Genomic DNA, 18,749 nt, shown 5'->3' with positions numbered 1-18,749 from the left:
CACTAGAACCTTGAAACTTACACACATGGTAGCTATGAGCATATGTGCGACCCTGCACTATTTGGAATTTTGATCTGACCCCTGGGTCAAAAGTTATAGCGGTTGGGGTGGGGCCGCGTCAGAAATTATCACTCATTTTTTTAGGTTATTTTACATTTACTTCTTTATTTCTACACCGATTCACTTCAAATTGATACTGGACCTCTCTTATGACAATACGGTCAATCTCAACCATGCATGGCCCCATTCCCAACCCTGGAGCGCCCCGCCCACATAGGCCACACCCACCAAAAATTTCCATTTACTATAATTTTTTCATTTCTACACGGATTTACTTCAAATTGATACTGAACTTTTGTTATGACATTAGGGTCAATCTCAACTATGCATGGCCCCAATCCCAACCCTGGGGCGCCCGCCCACATAGGCCACACCCACCAAAAAATTCCATTTACTATAATTTTTTCATTTCTACACTGATTCACTTCAAATTGATACTGAACTTCTCTTACGACATTAGGGTCAATTTCAACTATGCATGGCCCCATAACCAACCCTGGGGCCCCGCCCACATAGACCACACCCACCCAAAATTGCCTTTACTATAATTTCTTCATTTCTACACCGATTCACTTCAAATTGATATTGAACTTCTCTTATGACAATACAGTCAATCTCAACTATGCATGGCCCCATTACCAACCCTGGGGCGCCCCGCCCACATAGACCACACCCACCCAAAATTGCCTTTTACTATAATTTCTTCATTTCTACACCGATTCACTTCAAATTGATACTGAACCTCTCTTATGACAATACGGTCAATCTCAACTATGCATGGCCCCATTACCAACCCTGGGGCCCCGCCCACATAGACCACACCCGCCCAAAATTGCCTTTTACTATAATTTCTTCTTTTCTACACCGATTCACTTCAAATTGATACTGAACTTCTCTTATGACAATACGGTCAATCTCAACTATGCATGGCACAATTGCCAACCCTGGGGCGCCCTGCCCACATATGTCACACCCACCCAAAATTGCCTTTTACTATAACTTCTTCATTTATACACCAATTCACTTCTAATTGATGATGAACTTCTCTTACGACAATACGGTCAATCTCAGCTATGCATGGCCCCATTACCAACCCTGGGGCACACCTAGGTCAAACATTCTGCGTGGGGATACGCGTCGGCCTCTGCCGCGCCATTTCTAGTTGAAAATTTCTGTGATGTTAAAAGCAATACATAAATTGACCTAATGTTAAAGAAATAAATTTTGCACAAACTATTACAAACAAGTAATAGTTAGTTTATTAACAAAAAGCGTGTCAGGTCCATAACATCACTCTTGTGTAAGGAAATAATAAGTTATACATAAATATACAGAAAAGCGATAATGAAAATAATTGAGACAGTCTGCAGGGTTGTCATTATTAACCGATTGCCGATCGAATTCATCGGTTAAAATTGCCAGAAAATCGGTTGTTTTTCCCAAATCTTTAAAATTGCGATCTGAAATTTTGATCATGCAAACCGACAATAATTGACAAGGAATAACCGTACTATAGTAGAGCGACGCCCGGTCATTCAGTCAGTCCATTAACTCCGCCTAAGAGCTACTGTTTTCAATGAATTTCTCAGCGAGTGGCCAATATTGATTTTTCCAGCTGTCAATCAAATTCTTCTTGGTAAGCACGTCAACCAATCAGCGCTCAGGCTGCTGAATACACGCAGATCCCACGTGAAATTGTATGAAATAGCTGTACTTTTCACAGATTATTACTGACTGTATCTCAACGAATGTTGCACTGTAGAGCGTAATTAACTAGTTTTTTTAGTTCGAGAAAAGGTTTCCACATATTAAAAAATGCTCTTCGATTTTCTACCAAAATAAAAGATATTAGCGACCTCTGCGCTACTAAGTTGTTATTCAGCATCTAAATATTAAAGTCAACGCTTTCCCCGAGGAAGAATGACGTGATGTTATACATGAAGTCTAACTTTGGCATGATTTTCATTAGTACATGAAAACACGAGAAATGTGTCTCTGTTGCTAGAATTTTCTTAATTTTCCATGAATAATGAAATCTGAAAATGATTTCGGATAACACATTTAATTATACGCATTTGAAAATACTTCAATTAAAAAGGGCATTTTGTTATACAAATGGTCATAACACATAATGTAATAAGTAGGTAAATAACGTGTTTTGAGATTGCCAAACCATGCATACATATAGGTCTACATGCATGAATGACCCGACAAGTTATATCACGATCCGGGATGAAAAGTACTCTGTAAAATTTAAAGAAAGGCGCGTTTTTATTCTCAGAAATTCACTTTCACTTTTGCCAACTTTTCTGAAAGGAGGTACCGTACATGTAACAGTTTAGATTGAGTGGTTGATTTGTCGTAATTACTAAATATAAATGGTTCTCAATGCTCTAAAATCGCATCAAGTGATTCACGCATGTTCAATGGGAATTCCCCAATCCCACAATTCAATTTGAATATGCACTTGCGTTAAATGGCGGATGACATTTATCGTCAAAATTGGGCGTAATTTGTTTTTGAAAAAAAGAAATCGTAATAATACTGGATTATCGGGTAATGGATAGAATTGGAACATGCAAAGATCTATCAATATAATATGTTTTTACATTGTACAGTATACTAAAAATGTGAAAATCTAAAAAAATTCTATTCTTTTTAGACCTCATTTTAACTTTTTATGTTCTGAGAATAGCCGTATTTTGTCCCTAAAATGTCTAGAATTCGTTTTCAGTCGGGGGGCTTTGCCCACCTGACCTTCCTACCAGAGCCTTGCCCTGGACCTACAAGGGGGCCTAGGCGCCCCCCTTGACCACCGGCCGAATCGGTTACTTTTCCAAAATAATCCTTAGTTTACAAGCATAATGACAACCCTGGTCTGGTTACTATTTAACCCTTTCCCACTTAGAAGCAATATGAACATGGCTATCTGCAAACAGCATAACACTAGAACAGCCTGCTAGTAACTCACAGTTTTTCAGGTTTTATGCTGTTTGCTGCTCATCAGTATCTAAGGTTTGGAGGTGAAGCCTTAAAAACTTGAATCCAGTAAGGAAGGTCTTAAATATAATTTTCTAAGGGACTACAAATGGGTGAAAATATGTATCTAAGTGGTAAATGGTTTACAAACTATATCTCATATGCTCATATGTCATATGCTGGTAACAGCACCCAGTGCAGACTGTGTCCCACCTGATCATAACAGAAGAATGCCGGAACCAAGCACGAAATCTCAACGAACTCCTGGTGAGGTCCAACAGTCCTCAATCCATGGAGCTTCAGGACTTCATGGCGGGTATCATACAGGTAACCTGGCCCTGGGGCTGAATTTGGAGAATATTCTTTATTCTTTTAAAGTAATTTATGTTGAAGTTCAGTTTTTTTAGCTCATCTATTTTTTGAAAAAAAAAATTGAGCTTTTGTCATCACCTTGGCGTCGGTGTCGGCGTCGGTGTCTGGTTAAGTTTTGCGTTTAGGTACACTTTTCTCATAAAGTATCATTGCTATTGCATTCAAACTTGGTACACTTATTTACTATCATGAGGGGACTGGGCAATCAAAGTTAGATCATTCTGGCTTGCATTTTGACAGAATAATGTGCCTTTTTTATACTTAGAAAATTGAAAATTTGGTTAAGTTTTGTGTTTAGTTCCACTTTTTTCCTAAAGTTTCAAAGCCATTGTTTTCATACTTGCAACACTTACTAACTATCGTAAGGGGACTGTGCAGGCAAAGTTATGTAACTCTGACTGGCATTTTGACGGAATTATGGGCCCTTTATACTTGAAAATTTGGTTAAGTTTTGTGTTTTGGTCCACTTTACCCCTAAAGTATCATAGATATTGCTTTCATACTTGGAACACTCGCAAACTATCATAAGGGGACAGTTAAACACAAGTTGCATAACTCTGGTTGTAATTTTTACGGAATTATGGCCTTTTTTTGACTTAGTAACTTTGAATATATGGTTACATTTTGTGTTCAGATTCACTTTACTTCTAAAGTATCAAGGCTATTGCTTTTAAACTTTGAATACTTTCATGCTATCATGAGGGTACTGTACCTAGCAAGTTGAATTTTACCTTGACCTTTCAATGACCTTGACTCTCAAGGTCAAATTATTAAATTTTGCTAAAATTGGCATAACTTCTTTATTTATGATTAGATTCGATTGATACTTTGACAAAACAACTCTTACCTGACATACCACAATTGACTCCGTCCAAACTATACTCCCCACCTCCACTCCAAAAAAATAATTTTTATGCCCCCCCCCCCCCCCCCCACCCCCCACCCCCCGGTAGGGTGGCATATAGCAGTTGAACTGACCGTCAGTTTTTTCAACCAGTCTGTCTGTCCGTCCGAAAAACACTTTTAACATTGGCTATAACTTTTTCACTTTTTAAGATAGCAACTTGATATTTGGCATGCATGTGTATCTCATGGAGCTGCACATTTTGAGTGGTGAAAGGTCAAGGTCATCCTTCAAGGTCAAATGTCAAATTTATGGTGTCTGTCCGTCCGAAAACTTTAACATTGGCCATAACTTTTTCAATATTGAACATAGCAACTTGATATTTGGCATGCATGTGTATCTCATGGAGCTGAACATTTTGAGTGGTGAAAGGTGAAGGTGAAGGTCATCCTTCAAGGTCAAAAAATAAAAATAAAATTCAAAGCGGCGTTCTCAAGAAGCTGCACATTTTGAGTAGTGGATGTTCAAGGTCATCTTTCAAGGTCAAGGTCATCCTTCAAGGTCAAAGGTCAAAAAACAAATTAAAAATTTTAAAGCGGCATTATCATGAAGCTGCACATTTTGAATGGTGGAAGTTCAAGGTCAAGGTCATTTTTCAAGGTCATCCTTCAAGGTCAAAGGTAAAAAAATATTCAAAGCGGCGTTATCATGAAGCTGCACATTTTGAGTGGTGTAGGGTCAAGGTCATCCTTCAAGGTCAAGGTCATCATTCAAGGTCAAAGGTCAAACAAAATTTAAAAAATTCAAAGCGGCGTTATCATGAAGCTGCACATTTTGAGTGGTGGAAGTTCAAGGTCAAGGTCATCCTTCAAGGGCAAAAAAAAATTTAAGCGGCGTTCTCATGAAGCTGCACATTTTGAGTGGTGGAAGTTCAAGGTCAAGGTCATCCTTCAAGGTCAAGGTCATCCTTCAAGGTCAAAGGTCAATTTTTTTTAATTAAAATTCAAAGCGGCGTTCTCATGAAGCTGCACCTTTTGAGTGGTGGAAGTTCAAGGTCATTCTTCAAGGTCAAGGTCATCCTTCACGGTCAAAGGTAAAAAAAATAAATTCAAAGCGGCGTTATCATGAAACTGCACATTTTGAGTGGTGGAAGTTCAAGGTCAAGGTCATCCTTTAAGGTCAAGGTCATCCTTCAATGTCAAAGGTCAAAAAAATAATATTTCAAAGCGGCCTTCTCATAAAGCTGCACATTTTGAGTGGTGGAAGTTCAAGGTCAATGTCATCCTTCAAGGTCAAAGGTAAAAAAAACAAACAATAAAAAATTTAAAAGCAGCGCAATAGGGGGCATTGTGTTTCTGACAAACACATCTCTTGTTTTTTTCAAACATGGTTAAAAAACACAAATATTTATTTTTAGCTCATCTATTTTTTGAAAAAAAATTATGAGCTATTGTCATCACCTTGGCGTCGGCGTCGGCGTTGGCGTTGGCGTTGGCGTTGGCGTCGGCGTCCGGTTAAGTTTTGCGTTTAGGTCCACTTTTCTCAGAAAGTATCAATGCTATTGCATTCAAACTTGGTACACTTACTTACTATCATGAGGGGACTAGGCAGGCAAAGTTAGATAACTCTGGCGTGCATTTTGACAGAATTATGTGCCCTTTTTATACTTAAAAAATTGCAAATTTTGGTTAAGTTTTGCGTTTAGTTCCACTTTTCTCAGTAAGTATCAATGCTATTGCATTCAAACTTGGTACACTTACTTACTATCATGAGGGGACTGGGCAGGCACAGTTAGATAACTCTGGCATGCATTTTGACAGAATTATGTGCCCTTTTTATACTTAGAAAATTGACAATTTTGGTTAAGTTTTGTGTTTAGGTCCATTTTATTCCTTAAGCATCAAAGCTATTGCTTTCATACTTGCAACACTTACTAACTATCATAAGGGGACTGTGCAGGCAAAGTAATGTAACTCTGACTGGCATTTTGACAGAATTATGTGCCCTTTTTATACTTAGAAAATTGAAAATTTGATTAAGTTTTGTGTTTAGGTCCACTTTATTCCTACAGTATCAAAGCTATTGCTTTCATACTTGCAAGATTTATGAACTATCATAAGGGGACGGTGCAGGCAAAGTTATGTAACTCTGACTGGCATTTGGACGGAATTATGGGCCCTTTATACTTAGAAAATTGAAAATTTGGTTAAGATTTATGTTTTGGTCACTTTACCCCTAAAGTATCATAGATATTGCTTTCATACTTGGAACACTCACAAACTATCATAAGGGTACAGTAAAAGGACAAGTTGCATAACTCTGGTTGTCATTGTTACGGAATTATGGCCCTTTTTTGACTTAGTAACTTTTAATATATGGTTAAATTTTGTGTTTCGATCCACTCGAAGTATCAAGGCTATTGCTTTCAAACTTCAAATACTTACATGCTATCATGAGGTTACTGTACCTGGCAACTTGAATTTTACTTTGACCTTTGAATGACCTTGACTCTCAAGGTCAAATGATTAAATTTTGCTAAAATTGCCATAACTTCTTTATTTATGATTAGATTTGATTGATACTTTGATGAAACTACTCTTACCTGACATACCACAATAGACTTCACCCAAACCATCCCCCGTGCCCTCCCCCCCCCTCCCCCCCTCCCCCCCCCCTCCTAATTTTTTTTTTTTTTTTTTTTTTTTTTATAAGATCATCTCACAAATGACCACCACACCCTCACACTATACCCCCACCCCCCCCCCCCAAATTTTTTTTTTGATTTTTTTTTTTTTTTGATTTTTTTTTAAGATCATCTCACAAATTATCACCACACCCTCACACTATCCCCCCCCCCCCCCACCCCCTGATTTTTTTTTTTTTTTTTTTTTTTTTTCGCTTTTTTGGAAGATAATGTAATAAATGTCCACAACCCCACACTATACACCCCTCTTCACTCCACTCCTCCCTCCTTTGTGATTGAAAATGAGAGTCCCTTCACCTTTAAAAAGAAAATAGATGAGCGGTCTGCACCCGCAAGGCGGTGCTCTTGTTATTACTTTTGTTTTGAAATACCGTCCAAACCATTCCACCCAAGAACCCCCCCCCCCCCCCCCCCCCAAAATAAATTTTTTTTTTTGCATTTTTTTGGCATTTTTAGAAGATAATGTATTAAATAACCACACCCCCACACTAAACACCCCTCTCCACTCCACCCCTCCCTCCTTTGTGATTGAAATTGAGATAGGTCCCTACACCTTTAAAAAAAAAAATAGATGAGCGGTCTTCACCCGCAAGGCGGTGCTCTTGTTTCTTATTGCATTTGAGAATGCACAAATTGCATTGTGCAGGCGTGGCTGGCTATCATTGAAAATAATATGTGAAATTAAGGACATTTTAATAGGATTTTGTACAACAGCATCAACTTTTCAGTTAACATAAAACAATAAATTAAGGAAATGTTCGTTTTACAAAATGACTATTGTAATATTTTTTTCAAAGTCACTGAGGGGTAAAGGATAAGGTGTCTACCTAGCGATCAGGAGGTCACGGGTTCGATCCCCAGTCGGGAGCGTTCTCTAGATCTTCCCCAAAGACATCAAGCACTGGTTATAGACCCAGGAAACGGACTCGAGAGCATTTCTATAAGCCTGAGGCTTTCTATGCAATCAAGCTAAAATAAATAGGCTTAAAGTAAAGATTTAAATATGCATTGTATATATATTATACTAGCTAAATAAGACTGCTGACAAACAAAAAGTATAAAGATAAAGATTCCTATATAAAAATTGCACCTGAAATTCTGCAAAGCTGTTCTTGGTGTCAGCAAATCAACTTCAAGTGTAGCCATTTATGGTGAACTTGGTAGATACCCGTTGTATATTAACAGATATGTAAGTAATGTAAATTATTGGTTTAAGATAACTAAAAGAGAATATGTTATATAATGATACATATAGTAAGATGGTCTAATTGCCGTAAATAATAACAAATTGAACTTGTTTGTAAAAGTTAGGGACTAATTATCTAAATACAGATTTAATGATGTTTGGTCTTATAATTCACAAATCAATGAGCTTAATTTTTTGTCTTTGTTTACACAAAGAGTTTGTTTACACAAAGAGTTATTGACGAATACTTACAAGAGTGGAATCGAGATATTAATGATAATAGGGTACTAATTGTATACTAAGCAATGAAAACAACTTTTTCGTTTGAATCATATTTAGAGACGATTGTTTCAAGTTATTTAAGAACAGCGATTATGAAATTACTAGGGCTGCAACGGGTACCCGAAATATCCGATGATATCAGATCAAACTTCAGTTTCGCGGGTACGGATCCACCCCTGGAAATTTTGGTTCCAAATATTTATTTTCATAGTTGTATGTAACCTAGCGCTGTTTTCACAAGTATTATTTTTATACAGACTGGTTCTGTTTAAAAGATAAAAGATACGTATAATAGTTGAAATTTATTGACGTGTGACAGTCAAATAGCAATCATTCGAGATCCTTCGGCTTTTATTGCAGTGTTTTTTTATGGCAATTTCGGGGCCGATATTCGGCCCCATTTCCTTAAAAAAAGAGTATATATTTTTTACCCCATTTTGTAAAAAAAATCCCCTCCAGAAGTAAAAATTTATTTCATAAACAACTAACAAAGTATATAACTATAATTTATATTATTTTGAATTATTATAAAGAGTTATATTCAGTAGTTTTTTTCAAATCAGTGGACTTTCCACATTAATTGCATTTTTCTCCCATAATGGCCAGGAAAAGGCCTGATGTATCTATATTGTGTCAATATTTGTTGATAAAATCCTTCCAATTTGGTCCATTTTATTGATAAAAAATGCTCAAATTTGCCATTTTATCGATTTAAAAGATCCCAATTAGACTCAAAATGGCTAAGAAAACCAAGACTGTGCATGAAGGCTGAACTGTCTGAAACTAATGTTGAAAAATCATTGATATATATTTTAATTTTAAGATAAAGGACAAAGACATTCAGCTGTGAATATTATATTCATACAAAAATGTATATTAATATAATAAATATCATTACATATAAACAAGTGAATTTTTAATTTTCCCCTTTTCCTAAAAAACAACGCATTTTTTCCCCTTTGGACGGGCCCCACCACCATTCCCCTATAAGTGAAAAAAAAACACTGTATTGTTTAAGAGTGTCATTGGACATTCCATAATGAGCTAATGAGCGCTGAAAGCAAAACTAATTCAAAATCATGGAGGATTTACACATTAAAAATGCAATTCCTTATGGCAATAAGTAAGTTTTTAATCCTTATTGTCTTGCTGAGTTGTATTAAAAACAACGGTAGTGGATCCAGTGTGGCTGCAATGTTATTCAGGTAACTTTTGCATAATTTTGCGACCTGTCAAATTGTGTTCCTGCATCATGTAATGTCTTGAAAGCATCTTTCGTCATATACTAAGTTTAATGTAATCTTGTGATGCAAGGAACCTCAATTCCCAGTGAGAGAATCTTCTCCACAACAGGAGACCTCGTCAGTGCTTATAGGGCTTGCCTGGACCCGGACAATGTTGATATGTTAATTTTTGTGAAAACAAACATCAAACTGCATGAACAGTGAAAATTGTATGTTACCAAGCAAACTATTAAGTGAATAAGTGTTGAGGTTTCGTTTTATTCTGACATTGCAACAATGTTATAGGAGAAATTTGCTAAGTTTTTTATTAATAAATGTTTAATATTTTTTAGTCAAATTATTCTTCTTAAGTTCTAAAATATTGATTTCTTTAATTTAGACAGAATTTCTAATTTTCTCTTATCTGAGGGATCCGAGCAGAAAAAAATCCGAAAAAAACTTATTTGGATTCGGATTCAGATCCGAACAAATTTTTTGGATTCATTGCAGCCCTATAAATTACTAACCTGTGCACATAACCGGAGAATACAGACTGGAAGATGTGTTAGATTGGAACAAAACTTGCCACTCTGGCCATTTATGTGACACCGATGGAATTCAAGATGAATACCACTTAGTGTTGAAATGTTCTAAATTTGCCCAAATTAGAGGAAAATACATTAAAACCTATTATACATTCAGACCTAGTTTTTCAAAAAATTGAAATAATGTATAATTATTTTATATGTTCAACTTTATATTAGTCACACTAAGCTATTATGGGATATGTTATATTCATATATTTGAAATTTTAAAAATGTATATTACATTATGACATCATGTGATATGCTTTATTTGAACATGTTTTGTTTATAGTATATGCTGATATAGATATTGCATTAACATTAAGTATATGTATAATCAGTTATTGTGCCGATACCTTAATATGTGATTGTGATTAGAATGTATAGTGTGTGCTCCTTCGAAATTATAATTATTGTTTTATTTCGAAATTATGATTATACTGATTAAAGACTATATGCTGATATATACCCGGAATTATAAATATATACACTGACTAAGTTTAATTATAATTCGTAATTGTGCTGTTGCTACTTAAATAATATGTGGTTTGGGTTCGCATATTACTAATATACCCCATAAACGAAGTTAAGGGGGGTATATAGAAGTGAACTTGTCTGTCAGTCAGTCGGTCTGTCTTCGGTCGTATTAAGTGTCCGCTCTCTAATTCAAAATATTTTCATCCGATCTTCACAAAACTTGGTCAGATGTTGTATCTAGATGATGTCTAGGTCAAGTTTGAATATGGGTCATGCGGGTCAACAATTAGGTCACCGTGTCACTTAGTGAGTTTTAAACATTGAGCACGGTGTCCGCTCTCTTATTCAAGTAGTTTTCATCCGAGCTTTGCCAAACTTGTCAGAAGTTGTATCTAGATGATGTATAGGCCAAGATCGAACATGGGTCATGAAAGGTCAAAAACTAGGTCACGGGGTCACTTAGTGCGTTTTAAACATTGAGCATGGTGTCCACTATCTTATTCAAGAGTTTTCATACGAGCTTCACCAAACTTGGTCAGAAGTTGTATCTAGATGATGAATAGGCCAAGATCGAACATGGGTCATGGAAGGTCAAAAACTAGGTCACGGGGTCACTAAGTGCGTTTTTAACATTGAGCATGATGTATGTTCTCTTATTCAAGTAGTTTTCATCCGATCTTCACCAAATTTGGTCAGAAGTTGTATCTAGATGATGTCTAGGTCAAGTTTGAATATGGGTCATGCCTGGTCAAAAACTAGGTCACGGGGTCACTAAGTGCGTTTTAAACATTGAGCATGGTGTCCGCTGTTTTTTTGTGAAGACAACATGCAAAATATTCTGTGTCAATGCGGCATATGGGGGTATTCGTCATGTCTGTGACAAAGCTCTAGTTTTATGATCCTCCAAATTACAATTAATGTTTTACCTTAATGATTATAAATACATTCATGTATTAAAGAAGTTCCATATGTAGCTTGATACACTGTTAACATGCTATATGAAACGAGTTTTGTTCAATTATCTGTTCAGTTCATCCATTACTATTTTTTAACATTTCTTCTTAATCCACTTACTTTGATTCATGTATTTTGTATTATTATTTTGTTTAACACTAGAAACTGTAAAGTTTATGTGCAATAAAATTATGTTCTGTTCTGTTCTTGTTTATTGATTATCATCAATTGAAATTGGAAAAATAATTAAGGGTTTGTTTTCGCTTTTCATCGATATTTGAGTAAAACAATGAATACCAATATAGTGTTTTGTCTTCTAGTACAATTTAAATGCCTGTTTTGAGTAATGGTAGCACATTAGCCTTTGCTGATGGAGGTCCTGGGTTTGAGCCCAGCACTTATGATCCCCTAGCCAAAGGCGTAGGGAAATTAAATTGGCGTTGTCGGTCAGTCCTTCAGTACGTACATATGTATGTGGCGGGGGATATCAATTCAAGGGATTTGCATGTTATTAGTCCCCTACTGTTTCACCGGAGGGACTTATGGTTTGCACTCTTTATGTCTGTCAGTCTGTCACACTTTTCTGGATCCTACGATAAATTTAAAGTTCTTCATATTTTTTCATGAAAACTGAAACATGGACAGATGGCAATATGGAGATTATGCATGTCATTTCATTTTGCTCCTATGTCAAGAATTCTGGTTGCTTTGGCAACACATAGACTAGAAATATTGCTAAATTTGGTAGATCCTGCAATAACCGGTAGGGAACTTTTATTGCTTGCAATAGTCTTGTTTATCTTTCCTTGTTATTATTATAATTGCAAACTTGTTAAATATTACAGTATTGTAGCAAATGTACTTTAAGACATCAACAACAATTTGAAAATGTGTGTGCCTAAAAACAGACTAATTGTGAAATGGACATTCATTTGATTATAAATTGTGTAGTGTCTAAAAATTCATATGTCCGTTTATATTTAAACTTGCTTGAGTCGCATACCAACTAAAAGGAAAAAGTTTACACATTCATCTCTATACCATGGGCAAACAGTTTGAATATTCCTCAAGCTGTTATGTGACAATTGCACATCATTGCAATTGGATATTTAATTAATTACTGCTCCATTCAAACAAGGAAGTTTGAAGGATAATCATGTGTTTGCCTCGTAAAGAACATTTTTACATAAAGCCAGCATGTAAGTCAATGACGCTGTTTGCAGGCACGAGAAGAGAATGAGGGTCGAGATCTCTGCAACCAGGTGCTTGCATATGGCACATGCAGGTCAGTCTACTTTGTTGTCAATCATTATATTCCAAGGCACTGTTCAGTGTCCGACAAATCCATTGCCCGGAGCCCGGGGGCTACCGAAATTTTTCATCGGGCTACTGAAATTTTCCAGCTGACGCCCGCCGGGCTACTATAAATCTATAAGAGCGGTAGCCCGGTTTATTGACAGACATACGTAGAATAAACACGCTGACCATGTGTTTGTACACTGTGTATTGCTTATAATCCGATAACAAAGTGCAATCAATTATCTAATCAGTCACCGATCACTTGCGGTAATGTCTTAAACAGTAACAGTGTATTTTAATCATCCAATCAGAATCAACATTTGTCGTCTGCTAATTATATAATGAGAGCCGGTTGGATAGTTGGCGCACATGATGCAACATCATTTCGCAGTTTGATATTCTTTGTTAACCGCAACAATGAGTAATGGCACGGATTCTAGATTACGTCAATATACACTCCGTGGTAATGGCGACAACGTATTTGATGTCGTTAAATATCCAAGGACGCCAAACATGAAATAAATCAAAACAATAGCGGATTCTTCAAAACGGTAACGAAACCGAAAATGAATATTAATGACAACTTTGTGAACGCGGTTAACACCTGCTAATTAGTTTGCATTGTCAATTAATAATTGGATTAATCGACTGTTAATCAATAATCCCATAGGCATATATGCCCGATTTATATTTTTAAAACCAAATTATGGGTGGGTAATATAGACGATAAGAGTCATAAAAACAAACGTTTGAAATTTTCTAAAGTGTCAAATGAATTTCGGCATATGGTTCTATTAAAAGATATGATGAAATAAGCTCCCAATCAGGACCGTTGTATTGCAACATGCGTAAATAACCTGCCACGGTTTACACGCGTTATGTACAGCTATTTTAGGTTACAAAATTCTACATTTAAGAAATGAATTTCTTTGTCCTGATAAAAAAGCGCGCGAAAATTGGCGTGGGTGTATTTATTTGTAAATAAAAATTTCATAGCGGGTACAACATTGAGATCATTTAATTTCCATTAAAAGTTTCGTTGTGAATTTCAACTAAAGTACCGGGGTATCTCGCGAATTATTTGGCATTGACATTTTCTCTAAATAAAATATCATGTAAACACGCTGTATCGTTACCGTTACGCTGTATCAGTTCCTTCATTATTGAAACAATTATTTATTGTATACTGACTGCACACAAGTGTCGTAACATACGGATGCAATACGTAAATTCGGACAGTACTTAAAGTTGGACACAAGCAAATAAATGATTTAATACTCTTGATTTCTTGAAACTCGGTATTTGTTGTTAAAAAGGGCAATTGCATTGATTAACACCATACGAGTCAATCGTATTGATCATCTAAACGCTTTATTTACGTTTACGACTTAACGTGCTGTCCGAATTTAAGTACACATACATGTGCACATACATGTAATATCTTCATGTAGTATATGATTTTCTTTGGTACATTTACATTTAAGTACACGGTGTCTGAACTGTAACATTAATTTACGATATTGACTGTGTACATCAGACTACTTGCTGTTTAATGTATATGTATGTATACATATTATGGATATGTAAATGAAGAAATAAAATAAAGATGAAAACCTGCCTCTTATCATTTTGTAGGAAAATTTTATGGGCTACCAAATATTTTTATTGGTAGCCCAGTGGGCTACCTGAAAAATAAGAAATTTGTCGGACACTGGCACTGTTATAAATGAGCTGTTTTAATCCTCCCTCAGAGCAGGGGCCTTGTAACAGTGCACTTTTCTTTGCAAACATATGTCCATAGGTAGCTCGTGCAAGTGTTTTTTACTAAACTTCTTTAGAACTACTGGGCCTATATTTCTCAATATTTGAATCCAAATTGACCTTAATATGCAGGTTGAAGAAAGGAATTTTGGCTATGCCCAATTTAGGAAAAATTATGCCCCTTGGTCTTCTTTTTCTCTTACTGTATATATACACTGCAACTCAGTTATATTAAGGTCTGTTTTATTTCCATGTCCAATATATCACGAGTCAGCCGTGGACCCCCTTTTTTTCACCCACTTTGATTTTCTGTGTCATCCGATATTCACGTCTAGTTTGGACAAGATTGATTTCCTTCAGTGTGCAGCCCATTCACGCTCGTGTACTGGGACGAACAAAAATCCAACTTGCTCAACATCAAAGGTTAATTTTGCGTGTCGCCCTTCTCAACATTCTCTATTGAATTTGCTTTGAACTTACATAATGCAAGCTGCCAATCACTTTCTGCTTGGTAATTGTGTCAGCAAATCAGTGCTCAGGTTGCTGAATACACACAGTCCTCACATGAAGGTGTATACAATAACTGAAAATGTCACAGATCAGTACTGACTGATCTCAACAATCTTTTCGCATTAGATACAGTGTAAACGACATGTTTTTATGTGCCCCTTAGAAGAAGAGAGGATATATAATTTTGATGGATGTCAGTTGGTCAGTCAGTCTGTCTGTAGACCAATTTGTTTCTGATCAATAACTTGAATGGATGGACCAATTGGCTTGATACTTCCCATGTGCATTAGCTTTTGCCAGTAGATGACCCCTATTGAAATTGGGGTAACTAGGTCAAAGGTCAAGGTCCTTGTCACACTAAGACTTAAAGAGTGAAAATTGTTTCCTATCAATAACTTGCCAATGGATGGACTGATGGGCTTGATCTGTCACATGTGCATTGGCATTGGGCAGTAGATGACTTCTATTGAAATTTGGGTCATGGTCATGGTCATGGTCACTGGGACATAAGTGATAAATTTTTTCCGTTCCTTATGTCATCAAAGGATTTAGTGATGGGTGTCAAGGTCCTATTTTTGGGGGAGGGGAGCATCCGTCTCCAACCATGGAACTCTTGTTAATTAAGATTAAAGTTTTGCACAATTTTGTGCACTACACATTTCTTTCCCAGAATTAAAGATCTTAGAGTGAGTTGTCTCCCATGCACTTAGAAGTTTTTATTCAGCATTCAAATATTTAAGCCCATTCTTTCCACAAGGAAGAATGATGTGATTGTACATGAGCAGAGTTCCCTCTGATTGTACATGAGCAGAGTTCTCTCTGATTGTACATGAGCAGAGTTCCCTCTGATTGTACATGAGCAGAGTTCCCTCTGATTGTACATGAGCAGAGTTCCCTCTGATTGTACATGAGCAGAGTTCCCTCTGATTGTACATGAGCAGAGTTCCCTCTGATTGTACATGAGCAGAGTTCCCTCTGATTGTACATGAGCAGAGTTCCCTCTGATTGTACATGAGCAGAGTTCCCTCTGATTGTACATGAGCAGAGTTCCCTCTGATTGTACATGAGCAGAGTTCCCTCTGATTGTACATGAGCAGAGTTCTCTCTGATTGTACATGAGCAGAGTTCTCTCTGATTGTACATGAGCAGAGTTCCCTCTGATTGTACATGAGCAGAGTTCCCTCTGATTGTACATGAGCAGAGTTCTCTCTGATTGTACATGAGCAGAGTTCCCTCTGATTGTACATGAGCAGAGTTCCCTCTGATTGTACATGAGCAGAGTTCTCTCTGATTGTACATGAGCAGAGTTCTCCTCTGATTGTACATGAGCAGAGTTCTCTCTGATTGTACATGAGCAGAGTTCTCTCTGATTGTACATGAGCAGAGTTCCCTCTGATTGTACATGAGCAGAGTTCTCCTCTGATTGTACATGAGCAGAGTTCCCTCTGATTGTACATGAGCAGAGTTCCCTCTGATTGTACATGAGCAGAGTTCCCTCTGATTGTACATGAGCAGAGTTCCCTCTGATTGTACATGAGCAGAGTTCCCTCTGATTGTACATGAGCAGAGTTCTCTCTGATTGTACATGAGCAGAGTTCCCTCTGATTGTACATGAGCAGAGTTCCCTCTGATTGTACATGAGCAGAGTTCCCTCTGGGCTTTAAAAAGTGATAGCCACTTACTTTTGCCGAATTAAAAAACTTGTTGCGAAATCGGGGCCACATTGGGGCAAAGAAGATCGTGTTATAATAATACAAACAAAAACTATCATTCTACTGTAGGTTCAATGTTTTTGTTTAAATAACAGTACATTTAATAAGTTTATTTAATAACAGCACATTTAACAAATCTATTCATTAACAGGACATTTAATAAGAGGCCTGCATATGTTGCCGAAAATTGGATGCTCCAGCAACTTTCTGGTTCTCTTAAAATACAAAAAATGGAACAAATATTCATTTGTTTGAATTGAAGCATTTGTAGCATATATATAATATAAATGTGTTTAAGCATATGGCCTACTATATAGTGCCCAGAACACTTTTACTAGGCATTATACGTGGACTTAACATTTTGACGAGTGAAAGAGAAAAAACAATATGTCACATTTATATAGCACCAATCAATGTAAAAAGTTTTTTATTATACCCCCACAAACGAAGTTTAGGGGGGTATATAGGAGTGAGCTTGTCTGTCTGTCAGTCCGTATTAAGTGTCAGCTCTCTAATTCAAGTTGTTTTCATCCGATCTTCACCAAACTTGGTCAGATGTTGTATCTAGATGATGTCTAGGTCAAGTTTGAATATGGGTCATGCCGGGTTAAAAACTAGGTCACGGGGTCACTTAGTGCGTTTTAAACATTGAGCAAGGTGTCTGCTCTCTAATTAAAGTAGTTTTCATCCTAGCTTCGACAAACATGGTCAGATGTTGTATCTAGATGATGACTAGGCCAAGTTCGATGATGGGTCATGGCAGGTCAAAAACTAATATATGATTTATAGGTCGCCGTGGTGTAATGGATATGGTGTCCGCCTAGGGACCAGGAGGTCATGGGTTCGATCCCCACCGTGGGAGCGTTTTTTAGATCTCCCCCAAAGACACCAAGTACTGGTTCTAGGCCCAGGAAACGGACTCGAGAGCGTTTAAAGAAGCCTTAGGCTTTTGATGCAATCGAGCTAAAATAAATAGGTTTAAACTAGGTCAAAAACTAGGTCATGGGGTCACTTAGTGGGTTTTAAATATTGAGCATGGTGTCCGCTCTCTAATTGAAGTAGTTTTCATCCGAGCTTCACCAAACTTGGTCAGAAGCTGTATCTAGATGATGTCTAGGCCAAGTTTGAACATGGGTCATTGCAGGTCAAAAACAAGGTCACGGGCTCACTTAGTGCGTTTTAAACATTGAGCATGGTGTCCGCTCTATAATTAAAGTAGTTTTCATCCGAGCTTCACCAAACTTGGTCAGAAGTTGTATCTAGATGATGTCTAGCCCAAGTTCGAACATGGGTCATGGCAGGTCAAAAACTAGGTCACAGGGTCACTAAGTGCGTTTTAAACATTGAGCATGGTGTCCGCTCTCTAATTCAAGTAATTTTCATCCAATCTTCACCAAACTTGGTCAGAAGTTGTATGTAGATGATGTCTAGATCAAGTTCGAATATGGGTTATGCGGGATCAAAAACTAGGTCATTGGGTCATTTAGTGCATTTAAAACGTTCAGCATGTTTTCTGCTCTCTAATTCAAGTAGTTTTCATCCGATATCTTCACCAATCTTGGTCAGAAGTTTTATGATCTTTACGCCAAGTTTAAATATGGGCCATGCTGAGCTAAAAACTAGGTCATGGGGTCACTTAGTGCGTTATTTAACATTCAGCATGATGTCTGCTCTCTAATTCAAGTAGTTTTTATCCGATCTTCACCATACTTGGTCAGAAGTTGTTTATAGAAATCTGATGATGTGTAGGTCAAGTTCGAACATGGGCAATGCCGGATCAAAAACTAGGTCATTGGGTCAGT

General features: G+C 36.9%; 1 protein-coding gene across 4 annotated transcripts in view; it reads left to right on the top strand.

Annotated features, from left to right (window-relative positions):
* Window positions 1-18,749, top strand: part of LOC127846554 (putative ATP-dependent RNA helicase TDRD12) — a 165,669-nt gene that overhangs the window by 36,928 nt on the left and 109,992 nt on the right. For all 4 annotated transcript variants that reach the window (XM_052377915.1, XM_052377914.1, XM_052377913.1 and 1 more), the window contains exons 12-13: window positions 3,229-3,366; window positions 12,889-12,950. In XM_052377915.1, coding sequence (XP_052233875.1) covers window positions 3,229-3,366; window positions 12,889-12,950 — 200 coding nt within the window. The remainder of the gene's footprint in view (window positions 1-3,228; window positions 3,367-12,888; window positions 12,951-18,749) is intronic.

This window comes from Dreissena polymorpha, chromosome 9, assembly GCF_020536995.1.
Source record: "Dreissena polymorpha isolate Duluth1 chromosome 9, UMN_Dpol_1.0, whole genome shotgun sequence".
Classification (NCBI taxonomy): Eukaryota; Metazoa; Mollusca; class Bivalvia; order Myida; family Dreissenidae; genus Dreissena; species Dreissena polymorpha.
Note: the sequence above shows the minus strand (reverse complement) of the source record. Positions and strands in the feature narration are given on the sequence as shown.